Source organism: Dendrobates tinctorius, unplaced genomic scaffold, assembly GCF_039654945.1.
Source record: "Dendrobates tinctorius isolate UK_male_01 unplaced genomic scaffold, ASM3965494v1 ptg000037l, whole genome shotgun sequence".
In the NCBI taxonomy this organism is placed as follows: domain Eukaryota; kingdom Metazoa; phylum Chordata; class Amphibia; order Anura; family Dendrobatidae; genus Dendrobates; species Dendrobates tinctorius.
Window position 1 is genome coordinate 459,018 of NW_027361705.1, and position 13,595 is coordinate 472,612.

At 48.9% G+C, this 13,595-nt stretch overlaps 1 protein-coding gene across 2 annotated transcripts in view; it reads left to right on the forward strand.

Moving 5' to 3' along the window:
* The window catches only part of LOC141088005 (Y+L amino acid transporter 2-like), a 116,630-nt gene that overhangs the window by 61,442 nt on the left and 41,593 nt on the right, over positions 1-13,595 (forward strand). For both annotated transcript variants that reach the window (XM_073573836.1, XM_073573837.1), the window contains exons 3-4: positions 4,761-4,886; positions 5,345-5,489. In XM_073573836.1, the coding sequence (XP_073429937.1) occupies positions 4,761-4,886; positions 5,345-5,489 (271 nt within the window). The remainder of the gene's footprint in view (positions 1-4,760; positions 4,887-5,344; positions 5,490-13,595) is intronic.

Below are 13,595 nucleotides of genomic sequence, written 5' to 3' on the forward strand. Positions count from 1 at the left end.
TCTCCCGCTTTGTCTACATTCCCACTACTTGTAGTGGAAAAGTGGACAGAGCAGGAGACATTGCCTGACTCACCTCTAGGGATAAGCTGCTGTTACAGAACCCCAGTAACACAGGAACAAGTGTAGGTTGTGCAGACGGCATTTCAGAGCAGCAACTGTCGTGTTTGGAAGCCAGAGGAAATACTCGAAACAGAGTGAAGACAGAGGCCTAATTGGAGTACGTTGACAGTTAGTAGTAGTCTAGAAACAATCTAAAACTGCCACCAAGTAGGCCTCAGCCTACTACCTGATTTTTCCTGGGCTCTGACAACGACAGTTGGTGCTCAGAAGTGCTGTACGCACAGAAAAAACACTCGCTCATGTGTAAGTGGGGTTTGGTAACGTCAGCTGATCCCCTGCTGTGTGTATGGCAAAGTGTACTGCTCCCTCCAAAGTCAAACTACCTCCGATTTACACCTTGCTCCAAGTAGGCCTCAACCTACTACCTGATTTTCCCTGGGCTCCGACAACGCCAGTTGGTTCTCAGAAGTGCTGTCCACACAGAAAAAACACTTGTTCATGTGTAAGTGGGGTTTGGTAACGTCAGCTGATCCCCTGCTGTGTGGATGGCAAACTGCTGCTGCCTCCAAATTCTAACTACTTCTGATTTAAACATTCTCTGATTTGGCCTCTGTCTCCACTCTGTCTCGAGTATTTCCCCTGACCTCCTACACCGCCAGTTCCTGCTCACAGTTGCCGTCCACACATTCCACACTTGTTCCTGTGTTCTGTTACGTGAGCAGATCTCCCAATGTGTGTCCGGCACTGTCTCCTGCGCTGTCCACCTTCCCACTACAAGTGGTGGGAAGGTGGACAGATCAGGAGACATTGCCAGACACATATCAGGGGATCTGCTGACATTACAGAACCCCAGTAACACAGGAACACGTGTGGATTGGGCTGACTGCTACTGTGCGCATAAACTGGCGGTGTTGGTGGTCAGGTTAAATCCTGGAAACAGTGGAGACAGATGCCTAATTGGAGCACGTTGACAGTCAGCTGTAGTCCAGAACCGATATAAAACTACCACCAAGTAGGCCTCGGCCTACACCATGATTGTCTCTGGGCTCCAACAACGCCAGTTGGTGCTCGGCAGTGTCTTTGGCACGGGTACTCCCTGTTGCCCAGCCTGGTTCCAGCACGCCAGCTGTTTCCAGGTAGTGTCAATTTCACTTTGCCACCAATCCGTTGTCCTGTCGTCTTGCGGCCGGGTTAGCCGACTCTACGGTGCCTGCAGTTTAGGTGACTCCTATGTGGGCTGCGGGAACTGGCACTGAAGGCTGGATCCGTAGTGCCAATCGTACATGGACCCCCTGTAGGACTGTGGGTTTCGGTAACTGCGGCCGGCTTGCGGCCTGGCTACTTTGCTTTGGATGGGTACCTTCTGCTACCCACCCGGGTTCCAGCACTGTCAGCTGGTTCTCGCCAGAGCCTTTGGCCTAGGTGCTTCCATCTCGGTATCCGAAGGTCCAGCACCATCAGCTGGTCCTTGGTAGTGCTTTCTAGCACAGGTACCTCCTGCCTAGTAACCGTGGTCCAGCACCATCAGCTGTTCCTCAGTAGTGCCATTGGCTCTTGTAGCTTTTGCTACCCATCTGGCTTCCAGCACCGTCAGCTGGTTCTCGGCAGTGTCTTTGGCACAGGTACTCCCTGTTGCCCAGCCTGTTTTCAGCACGCCTGCTGTTTCCGGGTAGTGTCAAGGTCACAATGCCACCAATCCGTTGTCCTGTCGTCTTGCGGCCGGGTTAGCCGACTCTACGGTGCCTGCAGTTTAGGTGACTCCTATGTGGGCTGCGGGAACTGGCACTGAAGGCTGGATCCGTAGTGCCAATCGTACATGGACCCCCTGTAGGACTGTGGGTTTCGGTAACTGCGGCCGGCTTGCGGCCTGGCTACTTTGCTTTGGATGGGTACCTTCTGCTACCCACCCGGGTTCCAGCACTGTCAGCTGGTTCTCGCCAGAGCCTTTGGCCTAGGTGCCTCCATCTCGGTATCCGAAGGTCCAGCACCGTCAGCTGGTCCTTGGTAGTGCTTTCTAGCACAGGTACCTTCTAAGCAGAAGGTACCTGTGCTAGAAAGCACTACCAAGGACCAGCTGACGGTGCTGGACTTTCGGATACCGAGATGGAGGCACCTAGGCCAAAGGCTCTGGCGAGAACCAGCTGACAGTGCTGGAACCCGGGTGGGTAGCAGAAGGTACCCATCCAAAGCAAAGTAGCCAGGCCGCAAGCTGGCCGCAGTTACTGAAACTGTAACCGTGGTCCAGCACCGTCAGTTGGTCCTCGGTAGTGCCATTGGCTCTTGTTCCTTCTGCTACCCATCCGGGTTCCAGCACTGTCAGCTGGTTCTCGCCAGAGCCTTTGGCCTAGGTGCCTCCATCTCGGTATCCGAGGTCCAGCAACGTCAGCTGGTCCTTGGTAGTGCTTTTTAGCACAGGTACCTTCTGCTTAGTAACCGTGGTCCAGCACCGTCAGTTGGTCCTCGGTAGTGCCATTGGCTCTTGTTCCTTCTGCTACCCATCCGGGTTCCAACACTGTCAGCTGGTTCTCGCCAGAGCCTTTGGCCTAGGTGCCTCCATCTCGGTATCCGAGGTCCAGCAACGTCAGCTGGTCCTTGGTAGTGCTTTTTAGCACAGGTACCTTCTGCTTAGTAACCGTGGTCCAGCACCGTCAGTTGGGCCTCGGTGGTGCCATTGGCTCTTGTTCCTTCTGCTGCCACTACGTGTTCCAATACTGTCAGCTGGTTCTCGGCAGTTTCTCAGCCTTTTTGTACCTTCTGCTACATTTCCAAGATCAAGCTTTTTGAAATTGTCTTTGGTAATCCTTATAGATCGACATGACGACGACCCTGATGATGATGACCCTGAAGACCACACCAAAGAAGACCAGAAATATGACCCAAAATAATATGACGAACAGGACAAAGAACATGAAGACAACCACCAAGATACAGAACAAAAGACAGAATAACAAGAAGCAGAAGAAGCAAAAGCAGAAGAACAGAAAGCAGAAGAACATTAAGCATAAGACTAAAAATCAGCATAGAAGATATCAAGAATTATAAGCAGAAGTAGTCTAAGCAGTAAATGGGGGTGAGTCTGTTCCTCCTCGTGGTGCCCCTGGATAATGCCTGCTGCTGCAGGCCAAACTGAATGCGGACAAATCCTGTTGTAAATCTTTTGTGACAGGCAGAGCGTAAGGTGTAATCTTATAACTTTTATAGATAAGTACTACAGGAATGCCTGGAAGAAGAAGAAGGTGAAGAAGAAGAAGGTGAAGAAGAAGAAGGTGAAGAAGAAGAAGGTGAAGAAGAAGAAGGTGAAGAAGAAGAAGGTGAAGAAGAAGGTGAAGAAGTTGATGAAAAAATGCTTCTGCTGCGGATCATGAAGGAGAAAGTGTGGGAGAAGTACAAAAGAAGGTGAAGAGCATAGAAGTTGTGAAACATACATATCTGACAAAATATAAAAAAGGTTAACATAGTCAATATCTTTTTAACTCCGAATGTCTTGAAAAAAAAAATTGGAATTAATGCTATGCCATGTGATTTGAATAAACCTCTATGCCTTTAATGTCTCCTCCACCTCCCACAATACATTCTACATGATTCTTATTTGTTTTCAATTATGTAGAATTAGCTAAGAAGGAAATACAGGGCTTTTTTTTAATTCCGATACCGGAAGTCCCATTGACTTGAATGGGACTTCCGGTATCGGAATCGGCGATACCCGATATTTTTTTTCGTATCGGGCGATACCATCCGATATGATATTTTTGGGTATCGAATGGTATCGCTCAACACTAATCGTTACTACCAACAGGTGGCGCTATAGAGTTCAAGTCCTCTTTTTCTCTGAAGAGGCAATTTGCACATTGGAGTAAAATGTACACTGCTCTGGTTACACAGCCGGACCCCGATTTGTGCTGCCTGTGGTTCTGGCAGCATGAATCTATGATGATGTTATCTGTATATTATATGGCATGGTGTTAGCAGACTGGACAGCTGTGTACTGTCACAACTTGTCCTAAACTGTAAAGAAACTTGACTATGATACTTTTTAGGAAAAAGAATTAAATGAGGGTCTGTGGGTAACGTGGAGATTATTATATGACGTGGTGTCACTTAGTGTAGGAGTGCAGTCCCCCCGATCACACCAGCGTTTTGGTTTTCTGACTTTAACAGAGCCCTGACCTCTAGGATCGATCTATTATATTGCCTGGAGAGTGCAGAATTTATTGCCATCAAATTACTGGAAACACTGTACTTAAATAAGACTTGGCTTGTGTGTGCTGCAATTATTTTTATATACATATTATTGTACAGATCATTGTATCGGAACTGTATGGTCACTGTGTGCAGGTGGAAAAGACGTTTCCTCTGTATGATGAGAGTCTTGCAGTAAGAGGAGCTGTTTACCCAGGTAGCAGTCCTATGTAAGGGCCGACGGCTCACTTGTTATGTAGAAGCCCTACAATGAGTCTACATGTACAGTAACAGGAACTTGCAGAGTGTCTGTCATTGAGCAATACGGTGTTTAAAGCTATATATATATATGTATTCCAGAAATGCCCGCATACCCAGACACCCAAACAGCAGTGTGCAATGTGCTGCATTAACCCTTTGTGTCTTGTTTCTTTTTTTATTAGACTTCACTCAGTACGCTGATTCTATAAAACTATTAATGGTGTGTTGTGTATTCTAATTGCTTACCCTCTTATCCCCAGGTATAATCACTTTTATAAACTGTGCGTATGTGAAATGGGGCACTCGGGTTCAAGATCTCTTCACTTATGCCAAAGTCATTGCGTTAATTGCGATCATTGTAACCGGCATTGTTAAATTATACCAAGGTAAGGTAGGTGTGTGTATGTGTGTATATATATATATATATATATATATATATATATAATTTATTTATTTAATTGTGCTGTGTATTGTCTTTTACATGCGTGATACTTTGAGACCATGATTGTTTGTGAAATACTCTATGAAATATATATAGAAATTCATGCATTATTCAGCACGGTAGCATATGTTCTTATTGTGGCCAATATTATTTTTTTTTTTCTATTTTTAGTGACATACTTTACCAGTTTCTGATTTTCCATAGGCTTCAATAGCCAATGACCGATCTGCTGGAGGACGTTGGTTGTGAACCTAGTGTGTGTATTGGTTGCAGCATTTTTCTCTCAATGCCAATGTCTGTTCTGTCTGTACGTTGTCACATTTTTGTGATGAATGGAGACTAATTGCACGTACCTAGTGATCCAGATGGTGGCTATATTATGCTTTTTCTTTTTTTTTCTAGGGCACATACAGAACTTTGAGGATTCGTTTGCTGGTTCTTCATGGGACGCTGGTGACATTTCCCTAGCTCTGTATTCTGCCCTCTTCTCTTATTCCGGCTGGGACACCCTTAATTATGTAACAGAAGAAATTAAGAACCCGGAAAGGTAGCTAGAATAATAAACTATATCCAATTTGGTCAACATGTCATCTTCCTGTACAGCCTGCACCTAGCTGTATTGTTGGACATGGAGACTTATGATAGCTAGAGAGCAGCACATAATTATATATTATTATAAAGGCTTGTACAGAGCACCATCATCAGCCGGAGGCGTTCTATACATTGGGATTATGGCTTCTGGCGGATACACCAGTGATAATCCAAGGGTCGTATGCCAAACAAACCTGTCGAATGCCAAAAGAATGTCCCATTCATCTGCTGGACCACTACACATCATACATTCTTTATATATGTATTTACCGTATATACTTGTGTATAAGCCGACCCCCCCCCCCCCCCCCTAATTTTGCCACAAAAAAAACAGGAAAACTTAGACTCGCGTATAAGCCTAGGGTTAAATGGTGGTCCAAGAAGATGCTCCATAGATAAACCCCCCCATATGCTGCTGCACAAGGGTTAATGCTGGCCCAAGAAGATGCTCCATAAATACCCCCCATATGCTGCTGTGCAAGGGTTAATGCTGCCCCATAAGATGCTCCATAAATACCCCCCATAATATGCTGCTGCACAAGGGTTAATGCTGCCCCATAAATACCCCCCATATGCTGCTCCACAAGGGTTAATGCTGCCCCATAAGATGCTCCATATATACCCCTTATTTGCTGCTGCAATAAAAAAAAAATGACATACTCACCTCTCCGTCGCTGGGGGCCAGGTGCCGGTGTCCTGAGCCCCTGGCAGTGACGATATTCACCTGTCCCCGTTCCATGCCGTCCACCGCTGTGTCTCCCGGATCTCTGCATTGACAGCAGAGCGCGCGCACTGACTACGTCATCGCGCCCTCTGCCGTCACAGCAGGAGGACCCGGAGACACAGCGGTGCATGGCTTGGAATGGGGACAGGTGAATATCACTCTGCCCCCGTCATACTCACCCCTCCTAGCGCAAAGTCTTCTCTGCAGCGGCAGCCCCTTCTTCTCCCTCTGCTGTCTGCTTCCTGCATTCAGCTGGTCACGTGGTACCGCTCATTAAACTCATAAATATGCGCATATTCATGAGTTTAATGAGCGGTACCACGTGACAGCTGAATGCAGGAAGCAGATGGCAGAGGGAGACGCAGGGGCTGCAGAGAAGTGCCAGGAGAGGTGAGTATGGTCTCTGCATACTCCCCCCTGCCCCGCCCACCCCGGCTCGCGTATAAGCCGAGAGGGTGACTTTCATCCCCAAAAAATAGGCTTTAAATCTCTGCTTATACACGAGTGTATATGGACTCACACTTGGCTAATGAAGAGCATTGTAGGGACTCTCCTGTATGCTTTTATGTATATCTTTTTAGTTGATTTGTAATTTGTCTGTCTGCCGTTTTGAGTCCATCTTTGTCCTCTATATGAGTCTCCCATGATGTGGCTTTAAGCCCTTCCCGATCAATGACGCCACATAGGCGTCATGAAAACCTGTGCCAATCCGACCAGTGACGCCTACGTGGCGTCATGACTTTAAAGCCCCCCTGCGGTTCGGGTGACCGGGGTCACTAAAAGGTCACCTGACCCGCAGATACAGGGGGCTTTGTTCTTCACCACAGGGGGCGTGGCTTCGCCTCCACGTGGCTATGATCACTCTGATTGGCTGTTAAAAGTGAAACAGCCAATCAGAGCGATAGTAATATTTCATCAATGAAAATTGATGAAATATTACAATCCAGCCATGGCCGATGCTGCAGTAGCATCGGACATGGCTGGAGACCCAGATCCGACCGCTCCCCCCATGATTCACGGGGCCATTCGGCCCCCGATACCGACTGACGGCGGCAATGTGCCACTGCCGTCATCATGTGCTCCCCTCACCCCCCCCCGGTACCTCTGATTTCCCTCTCCGGCTCCTGGTGTCCCGCCGTCCTGCTTCATGGGCGCCGCCATCTTGGAAAATGGCGGGCGCAGTGCGCCCGCCGGCTGCAGATTCATTCATTCACAGTGATCAAAAGAGAATGAAAAGTAAATAAACCCCCCCTGTTGTGAACTCATTTTCTGGTTTACCTCTGGCTTCTGGTGAGGGTGGTGGAGATGGCTGAGTCGTGAGTTCTCCATCCGGGCTCCCTCACGGTGGTGACAGCAGGTAATGAAGCTGATCTAAATTGCAGAGACCTGCCACTTGAGGAGGAGGACTGTGAGTGGACATGAGGAGTCTCTGACTGGATTTAAGACAGCCGACTCCCTAATTTAGTGCTGGTGATTTTTCTCCTGCCCTGAGTTTCTGGTTTCCAGTTCTGTTCCTGCCTTCTCAAGCTAAGTGTGCTCTGCTATTTTTCACATGAGATTTGGTCTGGTTTACTCAGTTTTTGTGGTCAGCCAGCCCCTGCTGTGGCTGTGCTGAATTTCCATTCTTATGTCTGTTTATTCCAGTTCTGTTTGTGTTTTCATCTTCTCTCACCGTCAATACATGTTTGGGGGCTGTCTATTGCTTTGGGGTCTGCTCTGGGGCAGTTTAGATTTCCCCTTTTCTTGCTTTAGACTTATTTAGTTCTCCGGCTGTGACGAGGCATCTAGGATCATCGTAGGTACGCTCCACGGCTACTGCTAGTTGTGTGGATAGGATCAGGGGTCTGCAATCCGCTTAGTTAGCAACCTCTCTGGTTTTCTGGGGCTTAGCTTGTTTTTGTTTTTCCTCCTCGGTGACTCATTCATAACACCCCCCTTTATCACCCCTATAGGCAGGATCAAATAATAAAATAAAGAAATTATTTTTATTTTTCCATTAGGGTTGGAATTGGGGTTAGGGTTGGAATTGGGGTTAGGGTTGGAATTGGGGTTAGGGTTGGAATTGGGGTTAGGGTTGGAATTGGGGTTAGGGTTGGAATTGGGGTTAGGGTTGGAATTGGGGTTAGGGTTGGAATTAGGGTTAGGGGTGTGTTGGGGCTAGGGTTGTTAGGGTTGGGATTAGGGTTAGGGATGTGTTTAGGGGTGTGTTGGGTTAGGGTTGGAGTTAGAATTGAAGGGTTTCCTGTTGTGAGCTCATTTTCTTGTTCACCTTTGATGTCCGATGAACTCCCTCTGCTGGTGAAAGGAGGTGGTGAAACTGATTTGGATGGGAGAGACCTGTCACCTGAACAGGTGGATTATTGCGATTGGACATCCGGAATCTGAGTGGATGTAGGGCAGCTGACGCCCTGTAGGGTTGCTGGTGATTTCTCTGCTCTGAGCTCTGGCCTCCAGTTCAGTTCCTGTCTTCTAAAGCTAAGTTTTGCTCTGTTATTGTTCCATGAGATTTTTCTGATTTGCTTAGTTTTGTGTTCAGCCAGCCCCGGCTGGGGCTTTGCTGAATTTCCATTTTTGTCCCTGATCGGTTAATTCTCTTTTGCTCTGTCTTCAGAATATATCGGAGTGCTGATAAAGGGATTTTGAAGTCTAGTGACTTCAGGGCCGTTTTTCCTATCAGACGTGTTGGGACATTTTTGGTAGGGTTTTTGCGGATTGCAGCCAGCATCTTTTCTGTCCTTTCCTATCTAGTTAGTTGGGCCCCATCGTTTGCTCTGCCCGTCTTTCTGTCTGTGTTTGTGTTTTCATCTGTTTTCACCGTCAATACATGTTGGGGGAGGTCTATTGCTTTGGGGTCTGCTCTGGGGCAGTTTAGATTTCCCCTTTCTTCCTTTAGGCTTATTTAGCTCTCCGGCTGTGACGAGGCGTCTAGGACCACCGTAGGAACACTCCACGGCTACTGTTAGTTGTTGTGAATAGGATCAGGGGTCTGCAATCCGCTGGCTACCAACCTCTCCGGTTTTCTGAACTTAGCTTGCATTTTTGTTTTTTCTTCCTCCGGTGACTCATTCATAACAGTTTCCACTGTTTAGGCACATCAGGGGGTCTCCAAACGCGACATGGTGCAACCATTGATTCCAGCCAATTTTGCGTTCAAAAAGTCAAACGGTGCTCCCTCCCTTCCAAGCCCCGACGTGTGCCCACACAGTGGTTTACCCCAACATATGGGGTATCAGCGTACTCGGGAAAAATTGCAAAACAACTTTGCTGGTCTAATTTCTCCTGTTACCCTTGGGAAAATAAAAAATTGGGGGCTAAAATATTTTTTGTGGAAAAAAAATGATTTTTTTATTTTCACGTCTCTGCATTATAAACTTCTGTGAAGCACTTAGGGGTTCAAAGTGCTCACCAGACATCTAGATAAGTTCCTTAGAAGGTCTAGTTTCCAAAATGTATCAATACAAAAAATGGTGGGGGGAACAAGAGGCGCAATAGTGCCCTATCACTAGTGACACTTGAAGTATGAGCGGTATAATACAGTTCCACTCACCTATTCCAGTTGTGTAACCCACAACTGGCTTGAGAGCATATCACAGAATCAGCTGCTGCAGGACCTCCACCAACCACTCGCACGTGGAAAAACCTTCAGAAAGTTGTGGGAAGCAGGGTGTGTTGCAGTCCGCGCTGCCGAGATTAACAAATCACCTGGGATGCAAGATGTTGTAGCAGTGTACTCCTTTATTTCCTCCTACGCGTTTCGGCGCCCTTCCTGGCACCTTCCTCAGGGATATTCAAGTACATCCCTGAGGAAGGTGCCAGGAAGGGCGCCGAAACGCGTAGGAGGAAATAAAGGAGTACACTGCTACAACATCTTGCATCCCAGGTGATTTGTTAATCTCGGCAGCGCGGACTGCAACACACCCTGCTTCCCACAACTTTCTGATAGTTTCCAAAATGGGGTCACTTGTGGGGGGTTTCTACTGTTTAGGCACATCAGGGGCTTTGCAAATGTAACGAGGACCGCAGACCTTTCCATCAAAGTCTGCATTTTAACGTCACTACTTCCCTTCCGAGCCCCGACGTGTGCCCAAACAGTGGTCTCCCCCCACACATATGGGGTACCAGCGTACTCAGGACAAACTGGACAACAACTTTTGGGGTCCAACTTCTCCTGTTACCCTTGTGAAAATAAAAATTTACAAGCTAAAAAATCATTTTTCCAGGACGTCCTATCCTGACAGCACCATGGGGGTTGACCTTTCATCCTCACAGGGACAGGAAATACACGAGAGGTTAAAAGGTCCCCTCCCACACCACACTCCAGTGTTTTTCCTGTCCCTGTAAGGACAGGCACGAGAGCGCCGCAGCGTCGGCGGCAGGAGAGCAGCAGAACTTACCGGGGCCAGGAGGTTCGGGGTCCCAACCGCCAACTGCTCCGGTCGGACGGTGCGTGCGGCACCCCCCTAAGGGGGGTTTCCCGCCTGCGGTCCCGTGGAGCGTCGCTCCCGGACGATGTATCGCTCCCCCCAGCGCGACTCCCGCGAGAGCCGGCGGCCGCGTCACTTCCGGTCGCCGGGTATGACGACTTCCGGTCTGGGCCTGCGTCGTCAGGAGGAAGCGTCATGGACGGGAGAAGCGTTTCCAGCGCAAGATAAGGTAGGGGAAAGAGGGGGCAGCGGTACAGACCGGTGATCACCTTCAGCGCGGCATCATGGACGGAGAACACGGACGCAGGAGCGAGCCAGACCCAGTGTCCGTGAGTAGGAGGCAGGGGGGCTGTGAGTTCAAAGACAGGAGCTGTTAGTAAAACGGTCTCCTGTTCTTTGTTAGGACAAGTCGGCGCCGACCCCGGTGGCAGCAGCATCTAGGGGATCAAGATGCCCAAATGCCCCATCTGTGCCAGCAAGCTGCCGAGCACATGGAAGAAACCCTTATGTGAGGACTGTACCCTGCGGATCATCAGAGGAGAGCAGGTCACGATCATCAGAGGAGAGCAGACCACGTTCCTCACGGAGATGCGCACAGTGGTCAGAGAGGAGGTCCAGGCCTCCGTCTCTGCATTGCTACCCACGCAGTCTGCCGACCGGTCCCAATCCAAAAGACCAAGATGGGAGTCCGACCAGTCTTCAGAGGAGGAGATACGGGGTACGGACTCGGAGGAAGAAGGCGAGATCACCTCTGAACCCCTGGAGACAGGGAAAAAGTACCTCTTCACATCAGAGAATACGGACGAGCTCCTCAGGGCAGTGAGGAGGACGATGCAGATCGAGGAATCCCCGAAGGAGCAATCCATCCAGGACGCGATGTTCGGGGGGCTAAGAGCCAAGGTCCGTCAAGTCTTCCCAGTCAATGACCATATCCGGGCGATGATCCTGAAAGAATGTGAGGATGCCGAGAAAAGACTGATTGTGCCGCGAGACTTTAAACTGCGACTTCCATTTAACCCGGAAGACATCAACACTTGGGATGAGGTGCCTAAAATCGATTCCCAGGTGGCTAAGGTGTCGAGGAAGACCTCAATTCCCTTTGAGGACTCTTCCAGTCTCAAAGAACCCATGGACAAAAAGGCCGACGTGCTCTTGAAGAGGGCTTGGGAGGCCTCAGCGGCGGTGATGAAAGCAAACATAGCCGCCACTTCAGTCGCTAGGTCCATGCATCTATGGATCGACCAGATGGAGCATCAATTAAAGGAAAAAGCCCCTAGGGGCGATATCCTTGAGAGCATTCCCGTTAAAGATCGCAATTGGTTTTCTGTCGGATGCTTCGGCGGAATCTGTAAGATTTTCGGCCAGGAATAACTCTTTATCCAACGCGGCCCGTCGAGCCATATGGATGAAAACCTGGTCGGGGGACTACCAGTCTAAAAATAAATTATGTTCCATACCCTTCTCGGGGGGGGGGGGGGGGGGGGAAGTATTTGGGCCGGCTTTTATATAAGATTCTAGAGAGTGCCTCTGACGAGAAAAAAGGGTTTCCAGAGGAGAAACCTAGAAAGCAGTCTTCCTTTCAGAGATTCCGTCCTTACCAAAGGCAGGACTATAGAGGGAAGGGAAAATCTCCTCGCTGGGAATATTCAAAGGGGGGGAAAAGTAGGGCTCCCCCGTCTCGTTCCGGGCAAAGTTCCAGAAGCAGAAGACAATGACGCCATACCGGTAGGGGGGCGTCTCAGACACTTTGCGGGGGCTTGGCGACTCATCTCCCAAAACCCATGGGTCCTCAATACAATCTCCCAGGGTTATTCCCTCGAGTTTACAAAACCCCCCCCCTGCACGATTCGTGGTCACAGAACCCCGTTCCAGAGCACTGATAGATCCTATATGGGCCGACATAGGAGATCTATTAAAGACCGAGGTAGTGGTTCCCGTCCCAGAAGCGGAGAGATGTCAGGGGCACTATTCAACTCTCTTCACGATAAAAAAACCGTCGGGAGAAAGCCGAACCATCATAAATTTAAAACCATTAAATCAATGGGTTCGGTACAAGAGATTCCGAATGGAATCTCTGAAAACCGCCATCCCGCTGATAGACCAGAACGCTTCCATGTGCACTATAGACTTAAAAAGTGCGTATTATCATGTGCCCATCCATCCTCAATCTCAGAGGTTCCTACGTTTCGCTCTAAAGAAAGGCGGCAGATACTACCACTTTCAGTTCCAGGCCCTTCCGTTCAGCTTGGCGTCAGCACCTCGAGTTTTTACGAAACTGGTCGCCGAAGTCGTGGCAAATTTAAGACGGGAGGGCATAATCATCGTGCCTTACTTAGACGACTTTTTAGTGGTATCCCGTACAGCAGAGGAGTTGAAGGTACAACTCATTTGAGTAATTTCCAGGCTCGAGAGCCTAGGTTGGATCCTGAACAGAGAAAAGTCAGATCTTCGGCCCAGTTCTCAGAAAAAATTCCTGGGGGTCATGTTGGACTCCAGAAGAAGAATCTCACTCTTACCCGAAGAGAAGAAAAGACCCATCATGGACAAGGTTCGTCAGCTCAGTCAGCACCAGGTTTCAATAAGGACCGCGATGAAGATTCTGGGCATCCTAACTGCATGCATACCCTGCGTTATGTGGAGCCAGGCCCACTCAAGAATCCTGCAGAGGGAGATCCTGTCAAGATGGGACAGACGACAGTCCTCACTGGACAAGAAGTTCCGGCCGTCTCCAGCTTTAAGATCATCCCTGAAGTGGTGGACCAACCACAGAAATATCAGCCAGGGGGTTCCTTGGATCCTGTCTCCATGTGTGACCATCACCACGGATGCCAGCAGAGAAGGATGGGGAGCTCACCTAGAGGGAAGATATCTGCAAGGAACATGGCCCAAGAACATCAGCTTACAGTCCTCAAAC